General features: G+C 44.0%; 1 protein-coding gene across 1 annotated transcript in view; it reads left to right on the plus strand.

Moving 5' to 3' along the window:
• Positions 1–14,775, plus strand: part of NOTCH2 (notch receptor 2) — an 82,925-nt gene that overhangs the window by 7,012 nt on the left and 61,138 nt on the right. Inside the window, exons 2-4 of the mRNA XM_066192021.1 lie at positions 2,587–2,668; positions 12,434–12,693; positions 13,397–13,732. Coding sequence (XP_066048118.1) covers positions 2,587–2,668; positions 12,434–12,693; positions 13,397–13,732 — 678 coding nt within the window. The remainder of the gene's footprint in view (positions 1–2,586; positions 2,669–12,433; positions 12,694–13,396; positions 13,733–14,775) is intronic.

Raw genomic sequence — 14,775 nt, forward strand, 5'->3', positions numbered from 1 at the left:
AAATATATATTTAAAAGTTTGCTGTCCCATTGTTTCTGTGAAAGAGCTCTAATGGCTGGTAGTAGTTTAATGGCCTGCTGAACAGCAGTTCAAGGTGGGAATAATTTGTCAAAAACCCGAGGAAAATTAATCATTACTTTGCTAAAGTCTCTCCGCTGTGTCTGTATTTGGCCTAGCAAACCAAATTGGAATCCTTGATTGGGATCCTTGCTGTGACCCTGAGAGCCATCAGCCTCTGGTTCCCCTCTGTGCGGCTGTGCTGGAAGGTGCTTTTGGCCAAGTGCTGGTTAAGCTTTTACTATGTGGGTTACAAAATCAACTGGCTGCTCAGTTCTCACTGGGGACGCGGGTACTCGACGAGATTACAAAATTGTGTTTGAAAGCACGAGCACAAAAGAAATAATCCTCTGAGTATTTGCTTCACTGGCTCGATTGGTGTGAAAAGAATGGAAATTCAAGGTGGTGAGATGAGAACAGCAAGGTTGGTTCCCCTCCTGGCTCTCTGAAATGTGGCGCAGCTCGCTTTAACCCTCCTCGGTCTCCCTGGTGTACCCTGGGTGGTGGGAATTGTCGGAATCCCGACACTTTCCCTTGGACACAGAGCAGTTTCTCTTGGACACGGTGTAACCGAGCCCTGCTAACTAGAGCTAATCTTTGCTGTGAAAACAAGCTGCTGCAGTGTTAGACAGCAGCAGATGAAGTTTGGAGTCAAAGCCGTGTGGACGTTGCGGTTAACTGGGATAGAAATTGTCAGACAGGTGCAAGTCAGCCTAAGTGTTTCTGCCCGCTGTTGGGGGGAATGCCATGCAAAATCCGTGTTAATATTTCTGTCGCTTAGTAACCCTGACCTCAGGGGTTATCTGAAAGGGGCTCAGAGTGGAATTTTGTTCATTTCCTGAGAGCTCTGCAGAAGCAGCACCATCCAAGTGCCCCTTTTTCAGAAATCAAGTTAACAGCAACAAGCATACTTGTGTTGTGGGAAACACTGATAATCTTCCCGGGGAACTGGGTTTCATTTAACTGTATTCTCTGTAGGGATTGCAAGCGTGAAACGTTCCTATAGTGCCTTGTAGTGCGTGTGACCTGTTTATGTGCTCCAGGGTTATTGAGAAATAACACTTCAAGCCCTGGACAGCAGAACTGGAGTCTGTTCCAAGCTGTCCAGTTGCTGAACTGAATTTGGTCGGCGTGCAGGGAAAGCTTAGTGGGACTGCTGTGTTAACTCTTCTGAGTCCCTTTCCTTAGTCACCAGCATATCAACCTCAGTGGTGGTTTGGACCAGTTTTCCCTGATGCCCCTTGCTGAGTTTGTACTGAAAATTTAGTACCACTTGAGGAAAGGAAAACCATCCTTAAAAAAAAAAAAAGGCAAGGGGCAGTCAACCCTACAACAGCTGGCTGACAAGTGGGCAGTTTAGGTGGCTGGATATTACTGATGCCTTTAGATGCCTTTAGTTAAGGTTGGTTAAACACTTTCCCAAATGCAGTAAGGTCCTGGAAAGGGGGTCCGTAAAGGCATGGAAGTGTGTGAGTTTGGGGCCAGGAGACAGAACTGGAGGCTGGGAAGAGCTTGTGACTTCTTGGTCTGTGTATAAGTTCAGGACAGGACCCAGCTGATCTGGTTCTGAGAGCTTTATCTGGTAGTTTGGTGCTATTGAAACGGCAGGCTGTGGTCTAGGTGAAATGGCTCAATTTTTGTGGCTCCTAAGTGCCCTCTGCTCCTGCAGAGTTTCCATAGTTGTCACCCTTGTGGTCACTTTGGAAACAGCCACAGGCTGAGTGCTGCTTCAGGTCCCTGTGACGGGAAAAGCACTTGCCAGATCTGGAAGTTCCATCAGGACAGACCTTACTAGGGTTTCCAGTAGACTCAGATAAAAACTGACTGGCCCTGAGCTGTGTCATACTTAATACCTTTTTAAAAACACAGTAGCATAAACATCAAGTTTGAGTTACAGAGCATCTCCTTAGAAATACCAAATTCTTTGCTGAAAGTTATTAAGAGCTCTGCTGTTTTCCACTTACTTGCAGACATGATCCTGTCTGAAATCAGAGGGCCACAACAGTACATGTTGCAGCACATTGCGGGTGACATTCAGCAGGTCAGCTCATGAGGGACTGATGCCTCAGTTTCATTGCCGGGTACCCCTAGAGATAGTAAAAAAGAAGGAAAGGATTTGAAAAAAGGATTCTGGAAGAAGGCTTAGAAGTAGCTGCTTTGTAATTCAGAGAATTTCAGTGCAGAATTTTAATCAGAAAGTAGTGACTGAGTACACTTAACCCAAAGTACGCAGGTGCTGACATGATTGTCTTTGGAGCTTGCTGGAATTACTGCATGCTTTGCCTTGAAAACCTACCTTAAAGAAACTCTGGAAAGATTTGGTTTCCTGATGAACAAATCTGTATTTGATTCCTCTTTCAGTCTGGCTCTTTTGATGCTGCCAGAGTTGAAATTAAACTATGTGATAGTGTCTTTGTTTTTGTTCCAGTCCTATAAAATTTTCACTCCCCTGAATACGCTAATGAAGCTTTGACTTGACATGTATTGTGGCTATGGGTTTGATGGTTGTTTTCTTTTCTTTTCTTTCAGCTCTGCAGTGTATGGATGACTCCAAGCCATGTGTTAATGAGGGAAAGTGCATCCCGTATCAAAATGGTACAGGATATTGCAAGTAAGTTGGTTTCATTTCTAATCAATTTAAGTACCCATTTTCTTTCCTTCAGGACCTTAACCAGAAAGGAAACATGAATTTTTAAGATTTCCTTACTGGGTTATTTCAGCATAACAGTTTTAGCACAGTTGATGTTTCTTTATAATGCATTAGTTCTTGTGCACTATCTTTTTGTAATAAAAGAAATCTGGGATACTTGTTCAGTATTTGGGTTTGGATCTTGTCAGTTGGATTTCTTGGCACTAGGCCAAACCCATCATAGAGAGGTAAACTCTGTACCTTGTTTCCAGACCCACAAGCTAAGTTGAAACTTGTTCTCCATCTTATATCTCACCTTACTTTATAGAGCTCCAGCCTCAATTTAAATATTTTTGAGGTTTTTCAGAACTATTCTGCCCTCTGAAGTGTGCCAATTCCCTTCTACTGCTTGAGAGCAAGTAATAACTGTGAGTTGCTTAAACACACTAACTATCCCCCCAACCAAGCATCCACATTTGTTTGCATCATGTAAATTGATTTTGGTAAACGTTGACACCCATCTTCACTTTGTTGCTGCATGGGAAGCTCATCAGCAGGAGCTCTGGCAAGGTGTGTTATCTGGAGAATATCACATCTGTTTAAATGCAGTTCACCTTTCAAACTGCAGTACTTAGATTTTTTTTTTAATTAAGTGATATTTTGCCAAAAGATGAATCCTCTTTGTTTGACTGGGTTAATTTACTATGTCTGCACTAACCAGATTATTTTCTAAAGGTTGTTTGCTCCATCAGTTCAACAAGTTGTGTCATTTGCTAGCATGCTAAGACACTATCTTAGTGCCAGCATTCTTCAAATATTAGTGAATTTTCTCCTGTTGATTTAGCTTGGCTAACACAGACCTCTGCTCCTCACACTTCTTTACATTTCCATCTTCCCTAACCACAACCTTTAGTTCTCTATTAATGTGGTACATAGAGCTCGATGTACTTAAATTGCACCTGTGGCATACGAAGGGGAAATCATAATCTAATTTGAGGTTCTCGTTGGGTTCAAATCAATACCTGATGTACAGAAAGGCCGCAGAAAAGCAAATATGTAACTTGTTATTCCCTGTAAGTTTCTTTTGAAATTTCTAACCCTTGCTGCTTCCTATTCTTTTCCTTTTCATGCTTTTATGTTGATGTCAGCTTAAAGGAGCTGCCCTTCTGAAAAGAGAGCAGGAACTTTTCCTGCTTTTCACTTGTGTTTTAAGACTGAAACAAGAAATAGGTGTCTTTTTGTAGGTCTTTCTGATGTGTACTTAAGCATGTTAGTCTGGATCCAAAGTAGGTAGGTCACAATAAAGGTAATAAACAAGACTGGTATTGATGTTGGTGCTGTTTTTACCTTCCCCAGGACATTTTCTCCGACTTGCATTTTCCTCTACACCATGTCTTAACAATTGTTTTTTACAGCCTAAGTTGGTTCATCTGATTAACTTCTGCACTGTTTGTAGCGCAGTCCAGATCTTGACACATTTCCCTCATTACAGTGGCAGCTTTGACCACTGTTACATTTTTTTAGCACACATTTATAATAATAATCTTGCTTTCCTCCTTGTTGTGCAAAGTGTTCTTGCAGGTTTTAGACCAACCCCTCCTTCAAGAAACAGCTCAGTTCCTTTGCAGGTGCCGCATTATTTGGAAAGGCTAACAAAAAGCTGTGTACAGAGATTAGTAAGTGTCTTTTAGTTCTGGCTCAAGAACACATTTTTTGCAGAAAGGAAGGAAAAAAGTAGCAAAACCTACCTCAGTTGTGGAGTGTCTACCTTTAACAAGCTGATTCTTAGCATCCTGTTTTGGTTTAAACTTTTTTTTTTTCTTTCCTGCACTATGAGGAACTCCGAATAGGGGAACTTTCTCTCCAGTTTAGTAAGCTAAATGAGTTTCTGAATTTTTGATGGTTGTGGGACTGGAAATGTTTTGCTCAGGAAACTGAATTTATTACTAAAGCAAGTGGCTTGGCTTCTAAGTCTGCAGGATCTCTCAAAGATTAGCAGCATCTCCACCCCTTCCACTTTCTTAAAGTTATCTGCAGTACTTCCTCTGCTGGGCAATAAGTTATTATAACAGGCTCTCTTCCTCTTTCTGTATCTCCTCTTGGCTGAGTTGTTTGTTGTAGTGTGTGGTGGGGCCATCCCGTCAGTCTTGCTGTCTCCTAGGTGAACTGCTGAGGGAGAACCTGCATCAGCAATAACCAAATGTGATAAGATATGAGTAAGCACTGATAACAAAACACCTAGTCTAGATATTTGGCCCAGCAGTGGATGGCTGCATATTGCTGAAGCAGCTTCCTTAGTCTGAAAATCCTGTCGCACCTACTCCGCTGAAAGAACAAGCTGGTTTTCTGCTAAGAAACCTTTCTGATGGCGTTTCTGGCATCTGTTATGGGAACAGTGGTTGTGACTCTTGTAAGGAGGCTGGGGTTGGAGCTTTATCAGATTGCTCTTGCGAGCGCCCTTTAAGTAGCTCTGTTCCCCTGGTGACGCTGCTGGCCCATGGCTGTCACTCTGTGCCACTGCTCGATAAAGTTACTGACCTCCTCTGACCTTGATTTTATATTTAGAAAATTACACATTCCTGCGTTTGCATCTTCCAAAGCCGGATTTTTTCTTTGTGTGAGAGCTCTTTTCTACACTCATTCAGTGACTCCTATGGTGAGGATGCAGGCCTTATTACACAGAATATGTCTGTATCTGCAGCAGCACTGAAGGGGGCCCGTCCTTCCAAGCTTTCTAGGTCCTGCTTTGACAAAAGGCAGGTTCAGTTTGGAGTTTGGCTTTGCTCTGCACTGTGATGAGTGTTTTGTTGTTGTGATGGGTGGGGTTTTTTCCCTCAAAGCATCTCCAGGCAGGCTTTTACACACTGAGGTTTCAAACATGAAAGGAGCGTTGTATCCTTTCTTTATCCAAAGAGAAGCAGGGTGGCAATTTCTCCTCGCTTCATGCTGACTGTGACCATCACAGCAAAGCAAATTCTTGTCTCCCTGCTGCTGGTGGATGACTGGGAAGCAGTAGTAGGAAGAGTCCGTGGGACAGTGCTGTGTACTTGGAGCATTCCTGCAGTTGCAGCAGGCTGGGAAGGAAGGTGTGGGCACAGGGAGCTGTTTCAAGGACAAGCAGAGCAGAGATTTTGGCATCGCTGCCTGCTGTTTTCTGAGCACAAGGATCTGCTCTGCTGCAGGTGGATGCAGGATTGGGCAGTGCCTCTGCTTGGAATGAGGCAGGGCCCTAGAGCAGAGAGTCTCTTAACTGATTTCCCCGTGTTCCACGGCTGTGGCCTCTCCCAACTTCCCACCCCAGTGGCAGGGAGCAGAAGCAAGGCTGTGCCAGGGAGAGAAGCAGAAGTGAGAAGGCAGTTGACATAGGGGTGCTGCAAGGTTTAGGGAGGAAACTGGGCATTGCTACTTCTTGTGCTTGGCAGGCTTTGACAACTGAGTTTTTGACCTTAGGACTGTTGCAATTTGTGTATCCAGAAGGGATAGCTGTACCTCTGTGAAACCAAGTCCTGCTTTAACGCAAGGTCTTCTGTTACTCCTGATGGTGTAAAAAACCTCAGAGCTGTGTTTAGTCAAATGGGGACAAAAGGACAGTCTCCTTCAGCACATCCTATCATGCCCCAAGCTGCCAGGGTTTGTACAGTTTTGTGTGCCTCCGCCTCTTCAGTGAGCCTTGTTTCTCTCACCGTGTGCTGAAGTTTGTGCACCTTTTGTATAGCATGATAGAGTTTCTGCATCTTACCTATAGACTGGCAACAGGAGGACGTCCAAAAAATGCTAAACTCAAAGCAGTGATGGCATGGCAGTAAGGGGCTTCTATCCTAATTGTGGCTGCCAGTAACTTCAACTCCCATGCAAAGTTTTCACCGACCTTTCCTTCAAGATGGATCTTCGTAAATGAGTTCTAACTTGGATTTAAGAGGACTTCTGGGGCTGAAGGTAAGATCCAAGACCCCAGAACTGCTTCTGAGACTGCAGCTGATATCTGCTTAGGATCTGTCTCGAGAGACTAATCACTCCTAGGCTAGTGAATGGGGAATACCCATAGGAGACCTTGAAGCAGGATGAGGTCTGAGAGTTTTCCAGAAGAGGCTAAATGCAGAAGTTGAGAAGTTGTCCCTTTCTGAGAATGGTCTGCCCTTTTCTGTTTCCGTCTGTCTCCTTTCAGAAGTTAAAGGAGACCCTTGAGACCAGGGCAGAGGAGAAAGGGGAGAGTACACGCACTGCTAGCTTAGATTCTGGGAACAGAGTAGTGATTTGCGGTCATAATTTTTTATTGTGAGTTACCTGTGCGCAACAAAAGATCTTCAGAGCTCTGATGGGTGAAAAAAAGCTGAACTAAACCTTGTCTGTTCAGACTGTGGCTGCTGTTGCTGCGTGGAGCACTGTGGAGTGGCTCTCTGCAGAGGCACTTTCTGTGGGCTAGGAACAATAGCTGTGTGCTGCTTGCTTTAAAGGCAGGGCAGGGAGGCCGTCCCATCCCATCGTTTGCATTCAAAGTATGACGCATAAATGGGTGCCTTGAGACATGGGGAAGGAGCGTTTGTAAAGCTAACCAGAGAATCCTGTTCTCCCTCCTGAGAGGAGGTGTAGGTGTGGGAGTCAGAACCTGGGAGCCAGAGGGAAGTCTGGCTAAAATCTGTAACAAAATAGCTGGGACCCTTCTCACGTTAGTCATCGCGTGGAATTTTTTCCTCTCTTCGATGAAGCATCTTCCAATCAAAGTGGAGGGAGTGTTGGGTTGGAGGGGGGAGAAGCAGGACGACGAGGAAATTCTTCCCCTCGCTTTTCAAATTAAAACCATCTGCTTTCTTCTGTGCATCTCCAGATGATATCATGGGCCTGAGTAGAAAACTCCCATGAAAATCAAACATCTGGAAGTCTGGTTAAAATTGTCTAGAAGGTGCATTTGAAAAGACTGTCTTATGAATGTGCCCTGGCAAATATAGTACAGTGGATGAGGAAGTTTTTCCAACAGACCAGACGTATTTTTCAGAAGTCTATTGAAAGCAGGAGAGAACTAAGTTTTGAAAGGTAACTTCGACGTAGTTTTGTGGCAGAAGAGCCAAAAGCACAGCTTTTGTGACTCTTCTACTTTGGTTTGCAGCGTTAGGTTATTAGAGTGAATGCAGCTCTCTGGATTTGTGGATACTTCAAATTTGGATAAATACCTTCATTTTGTTTCTACATCTCTTGTTTAGCTCCATGAGAGCCCGAGCTAAGGCAAATGCAGGCCGGAGCTGAAAAGGAGGAGGGAAAAAAAAAAAAAAAAAGGCTGAGCTCTAAAGTATTTGTGCTGGAAAGTAGCCCAGAGAGAGTAAAGGAGAAGCTTTAATTAGAAGCAGCTGCATAGCTGATGCAGCCCACAGGACATTTTCCCATTTCAAACTCTCTTGCTTTCAGAAATCATGATTTGAATCAAGTTGTATGTGAAATTTGTTCTTAAAAGATTAAATTCCTGTTGAAGTAGGTTAAGAGACCTCATGTGCTTCCAGAAAGTGCCAGAACAAACTTCATCTTCCTGTTTCTTTTTTCTGAGTGTTAGATGGAAAACTGAGGAGAAACAGTGGCTTTTATTTGGAAAAGATTCGGTTTCCTGTTCTGAGCATGTCATTTGGAGCTGACACAAGCTGCTACAATTTTAAGCTGCTCTGTAGACAAGTGGGGTTTTTTTCCTCTCCTGAAAGAGTAGGTTGGGATGAGAGCAGAGCAGGGGCGGTGGGAAGCTGGAGCTGCTGTAGAGTTTAATCATATCCTTTAAAAAAAGTCTGGATTTAGACTGCGTGTTTTCAGTGTGTGCCTCTGTTTTTAGTGAAATGATGTGGTGCCCAACATGAATCAGGAGCAAATATTTGCAGTTTTGTCTACACCAACATTTAGAGCTAAATTACTAGTGTTTGTGCCTAGAAATGTCGATGACGGGAGACGTGGTTCAAAATCTGGACTGTAGGTTTTTTGTTCTTTAACATTCAAAAAGGATTGCGCTGAATTGCTGGAGGGCAAAATTGCATAATTCTGTGACCAAGCACTTCTCCAGAAGGAGAACAAAGTGGTGGGTGCAAGGGCCATGGATACCTGCCCCACCATCTTTCCACAGGCAGGCATGTTCTTTCTTCCAAATAAAAAGAGCTAAAGCTGAAAGAGGTTTTGCTGTTCTCTGTTGGGAGTGCTCCCTCATGTTTTTCTGACTAGCCTCAGAAGATACCAGAGCAAGCCTGGTCTTGGAGTGCTCTTCAACTTTGTACCAGAATATTTGTGTACAAAATGCTGGGCTGTTTGTGGCTGATGGTTGTCTCAGAGCACATTTCTCAGTTTTTCTTTTAATTCATACTAGCAATACTCTTAATCAGTGTTTAGGCTCCCTTCTCCCTCTTGTGGAGGGGCAACAGTTAAATAAATGCACCTTACAGCGTCCCTGAGTGTTGGGGGTTGGAGAGAAGACGTATTTTGGGGGTTTATTTACTTGTGGACAAACCACGAAGTGTTCCTCTAGACTTTCCGGTTTGCTTAACGGCCTTTCAGTGAAAAAGCACTTTAGCACTTAAATTCTAGGTGTGTTTTGGTTTATTTTGTAGTTGCTGGTGAAGTGGGTGGTGTTGGAGGTGCTCTGATGAGATGGCCTAGGTGGGGTTCTGTGAGGCTCTGGTTTGTTGCTGTTTCTTTGACGGTAAAGAGGGCTACAAGTGCATGTGCTTGCACCATCCGAGGAGCTTGGTACGCTGCTGCCTGGAAGTGATGAAGTCAGGAGAAATCCCTATAACCAAGTCTTGTGAGACTTCTGGGACTGAACTCCAGCTTGTCTTCACACAACTGTCAGCTGCACATCAATGCCCAGAGACATGATGTAGCTGTGGTTGCCCAGGCAGCATCTGAGCAGAGGCAGAGCTCTGTGTGCAGGCTCCAATGCCGTGGGAGTTAAGCAGCGCTCCAGCTCCTGGCACAGCTGTCTCTGCTGGGTGCCAGATCTCGGTGTGATCCAGCTCCTACAAAGCCGTGCTGTAGCCCGCTGGCATTTGGACTGGTTTCCAACCTGAAGCAAGGAGAGACTTTGGATGTTAAAGGAAGCCTATAGCCCCTGTGGTTTAGGCTCAGAATAGCCCAAGACTGCCTCTCGTGTGATGTGGCTGCAGCTCATGCTGACCCACAGCCTTGGGCTGTTACACCAGGGATGGCACAGGAGGCAGAGGATATTCGGCATTGCTATTATCTCAGGATTTGCTTTCTGTAACTTTATTAATCCTGTCTTGCCCTTCAAAATCTCTCCTTTCATGTCTGTTCTTGGGTATGAAGTTGAAAGTATTAAGGTATGGTGAAAGGAGCCTAATTTGGGTGTGAGCAGTGGTAAATTACAATCATGCACATATGACTTTCCTGCTTCAGACATATGGCTAAAGCTAGTTAATAAATTTTAACATGAGAAAAAACAGTTGTGGTCATCCAGTAATGACCCCTTGCATAACTTGGATAATAACCTCTCTGAATAGCTTTGTTTGAACTAGCGTGCATACTCTCCCTGAAACAGCCAATCCTGGTGTTCTTTTAAACAAGCATGAGTGATGGAGAAATTCCACTACAACCTTAAATGCATTGTTCCAGTTGTTTCTCTCCGCTGCTGAGAGACTGTGTCTGAAAATAAAGATACTACCCTATTTCTAATTTGGATTCATCTAGCTTAAAGTTTTAAATGCTCAGTTCTGTTATCCCGGATCTTCTAGGTTGGGAATTATTGTTAAGTCTGTTTCATAGTGGACACTTGGAGCTTTTGATTAACTGTCTTGTTCCCTTTTCCCTTTGCTAAATAGACTGAGCTACCTGAGCGTTTCATTGTGGCCAGAGTTTTCTATTAATCGTTCCTGTTGGCCTCTTTGTATTCATTTGAGCTCTTCCCTCTTAAAGAGCAAACGCCACAACTGATGTAGTGGCTGTACCAAGCATTTCTCAGGTGTAGCATAATCCCATTTATTCCTACTTGATATTTGCTGTTTGTATGTGTAAAGTACTCCTCGCCAAACTCCTGTTACACTAGGAATTCACATTTGTCTGGCTGTTAGGAATCCCCAGAGCAAGTATGTTTTTCCCAGCTCGGTTTCCTGTTTTGGGGGGGATACCCTATGTGTTTTGTTTCTTGATGTATGATTTTGCAGTGCTAAAGTGCATTTTGGGTGCTGACTGCCTTGTTAAGCATTTAGCTACTCTGTCAAGAACTTGTCTTCTCTCTGACCTATATATTTGACCAGCATTGATGTTTTCTATTGTTATTAATCAGTAGATGTGTTGAGTAGCTTAGGAACAAAAGCAGATTCCGTAGGATTCTGTTTAAAACACAACTTCATGTCCATTCTTTGATTTTTCAACTGATTTTTACAGCCTGTCTGGTTAGTTGTGGGATTTTGATGTGATGGGGTTTTCTTTTGATGGTGGTGGTTGTTACTGTTTGTGTGATTTTGCTTTTCCCCCCCTCCAATCTACCATACACTTTTAAGTGCAAAAGGAAAAAAGCAGTTTCTTTACTGTTGCGTTCCTGCTCGAGGACTAGAGGCTTTGTGTATTTCTTGCAGTTGGAATCTCCTCCTTTCAGATATGAGTAACTCACTGATTTAATAATTGCCCCTTTCCTGATCTGGAACAAAGCAAATCACCTCTGGGTTTTTTGGAGGTTTTTTTGGTTTTGTTTTTTAATGAGTAAATACATCTTCTCTTGGGTTACTCACCAGTTAGAGCAGGCAGCTGTGCACGACAAAAGAAAGAGCTGCAAGGGGACAGTCCTGTGTTTTAGGTGTTATTTTTATCCAGAATTCTTGCAGCTTTCTGCTATGTGATAGAAGCAAATGGAGCTGGGGGGGCCCACAGAGGTGGGCTTTGCTTGGCTGGATCCTCTGTCTCTGGAAGTTAAATGGTAAATCTGTAGTACAAAGGCCAGTTAAAAGATGGATTACAGCTGACAAGCGTAGTCAGACTGTATTGACATAAGTTTAGGTTAGAGAGAAGTAACTGCAGAATTATTCTGCAGTTGGAGATCTTTGTATAAAATACTGCCCTGGTTGTAGATAGTGAGTGTGTACTCGTTTTTCTGTGGGAGACAGAGGAACAATGACCTTGTCGTTAGGGTGCTCGCCAGGGGCGTGGGAGACCTGACTGCAGTGCTTGTGTTGCTATTTGAGTGCAGGCTTCAGCAAGTCCCAGTCCCAGATGCACTTATCAGCATGAGCATGACAGTGTATTCCTGTCTCACGGGAGCCTTGTGGAGAAAGATCTGCTGCAGACCTCCAGGTCCTCAGACACTGCATTTGTACAATGTTTATAAATATTCTTGGAAGATGGATAATACCTGGTGGCGATGCCTTATTAAACTGCTTGATTTTCTTCTAAAAAAGGGTGCTTGTTAGAATGGGAGTAGGTGCAAGGAATTGTTACTCAGCAGTTCTTTAACTCTTAGGCTTTTACTGAAGTTTTGAAGGGAAGTGCTAAAACAAGGTTCTGCATTTGATACAGCTCTGATTGAATGTGGTATTTATTTTGCAATGAGCGATTTCACCATTTGCACTTAAGTTTTCAGTGGTCTCATTTGAGACAGTCCCACAGGAAGTCCCCGTTACGTGTGTGACGTCAGCCTTTTGGGTTTGTTAGCGTCACCATCCATTATGGCAAACTTCAAGACTTTTGATGGTCATGAGACTTCATTCCTGGAATCTTCCCGGAACAGCGGGGCTTCAGGTGGGACCTCTGCAATTCATTTCTTCTCTCTTGCAGGTGTCGAGAAGGCTTTCTTGGAGACTACTGTCAGTACAGAAACCCCTGTGAAAGCAATACCTGTAAGAACGGGGGAACCTGTGAAGCTGCATCCCTGATAGGAAAACCAACTTGCAAGTGTGCTCCAGGATTCACGGGGGAGGAATGTCAGTACTCAGAATCTCACCTCTGCTACGTATCCCAGCCCTGCCTGAATGGAGGCACTTGTCACCCCCTCGGCCAGGACACGTACGAGTGTGTCTGTCTTCCAGGTTTCACAGGTGGGCTTCTGCGTTTGTGCCTCCAGACCCCCTCCTTTGGGAATAGCTTCACCCTGGAATGTTCTGGGGCAGTTGTAATATGCTCTCAAATTTTCTAGCTCCAGCACAGGAAATGAGAGGAAGTCTAAATGACTTCATGACCAAAAAAAGCAAAGGGGAATAGGGAATCAGACTCCCTACCCTTTACACGTAAGCAGAAAAATATTTGGATCTTGTGGGGTTGTCCACATGGGAAAACTGAATGCAGAAACTACTCTGGAGTGGCTGTTACACTTTTAATTCAGAGTCTAGTTTCTATTAAAAAAAAAAAAAAAAAGAAAAAAAGGCTAATTTGGTCAGCAAAATCTTTCTATGGGAAAACAATATTTTGATGCCTGAGGGGAAGCATGGAAATTTATTCCTTTCACTCTTGAAGAGGAGGTAGAAGAAGAGTGACTGTCAGTGTGTGTAGTAGGACTTCAGGTCATTTTTACAAATCACAGCATTCTATATCTTGCTGCAACCCGGTAAATGGCTTCATGCTGTAACCACAAATTCATTTCCATTTCAGATATAATACGGTAAAATGCAGACATCAGTTGTCCTGTAGTAAAGATGTAAAGTTTGTAAAGATTTAGTTCAGTAAATATTTTGAGGCAGCATGAAAGAAATACTGTTTTCCACAGAAATAACTTTTTGTTAACCTTGTCTTGATTTCCCAAAGGAAAGGAATGCCAGTGGATTGATGCCTGCACATCTCAGCCTTGTGCCAACGGAAGTACATGCACTGTGTCTGGAAATAAGTTCTCCTGCGCCTGCCTGGCTGGCTACGCTGGCCAGAAGTGTGAGATAGACGTGAACGAATGTGCCACGCCAGGCCTGTGCCAGCACGGTGGCACCTGTGTCAACCTGCCCGGCTCCTACCGGTGCCAGTGCAAGCCGGGCTACACGGGGCACCGCTGCGAGAGCGTGTACGTGCCCTGCTCGCCGTCACCCTGCATGAACGGGGGCACCTGCCACCAAACCAGTGACTTCACCTTCGAGTGCAACTGCCTGCCAGGTAACGCTCCCAAGAGCTCGGGTTTGTAGCCTTGTTGCTGCACTCCTGTCTGTGTTATTCCAAGGAGCTTCTCTCGGAGTTTCTGTGGGATGTGTGTGCGATGTCAGGTGGAAGGGAGAAATCCCGGCAATGTGGGGGGCTCTGTGGGATGTTAATTTCTGGGTGCTGGCATTTCATGATACAGAAAGGAGGGGAAGGGAAGACGTTTAGAAGTGACAAATTTCTTTGGAAGCCAGTTGGAATTGGAGAATCAAATAGGTAAAAACTACGGGGTAGATTCAAGGAGGTTAGGGTGATATCTCATAATGCCCATGTGGAATGTGAAATTCTACAAACAGAAGCATCTACAAATACACAGTTTTGTGACAGTAAATGCCTCAGTTAACTTCAGTGTTTGTAGAATAAACATGTGTCTTTTTCCTTCTCCATCTGTAACCCTAAGACACGCTAAGTTCTATTCTCTTCTTTTTTTTTTTTCCTTCTCCAGTTCCTTCGAATCTAACAAGATTACCATTTCCAACTCACCACACCCTTTTTGTCTCCAGATCAATTTTGATTGCTTGTTTTCTGATGCTGTTAGCTGCCCTGAGTTCATGCACAGCAGGGGTGACATGCTAGCTCAGGATCAGGGGCTGCACTGGTTTTGTGTCACCTCTACAAACTGACCATGTGTCACCTGGTTGCAATGCTGGTCTCATCCTGTTCTTCTCCCTATCCGCTTGTCAGCCTTGACCACAGGGCTTGCTACTAGTTGTCTTTGCATATTCAGGGTATTTTTAGGCTGATTTTTTTTTTTTTTCTGAGTAATTCAACTCCATGGGAAACTGACTATTTGGAACTGCTTTTGACTAGACTTCCTACTTGAGTGCATTGCAGTTTGGCACACACAGACTCGGTGTGTGGTAATCTAGAAAAGTAAATTCTCTTCCCTTAAGCATGTCTCTGTTGTTATTTATGTGAAATATCTAGCTGCCCTATACTGTTTGGGATTAATATAGAGTGGCTGTGTTCTCATGAGGATCATATGGAGTCACAGGTCTGTG

Source organism: Chamaea fasciata, unplaced genomic scaffold (genome assembly GCF_029207755.1).
Source record: "Chamaea fasciata isolate MVZ Bird 193981 ecotype frontalis unplaced genomic scaffold, bChaFas1.0.hap1 SCAF_10, whole genome shotgun sequence".
NCBI classification, from domain to species: domain Eukaryota; kingdom Metazoa; phylum Chordata; class Aves; order Passeriformes; family Sylviidae; genus Chamaea; species Chamaea fasciata.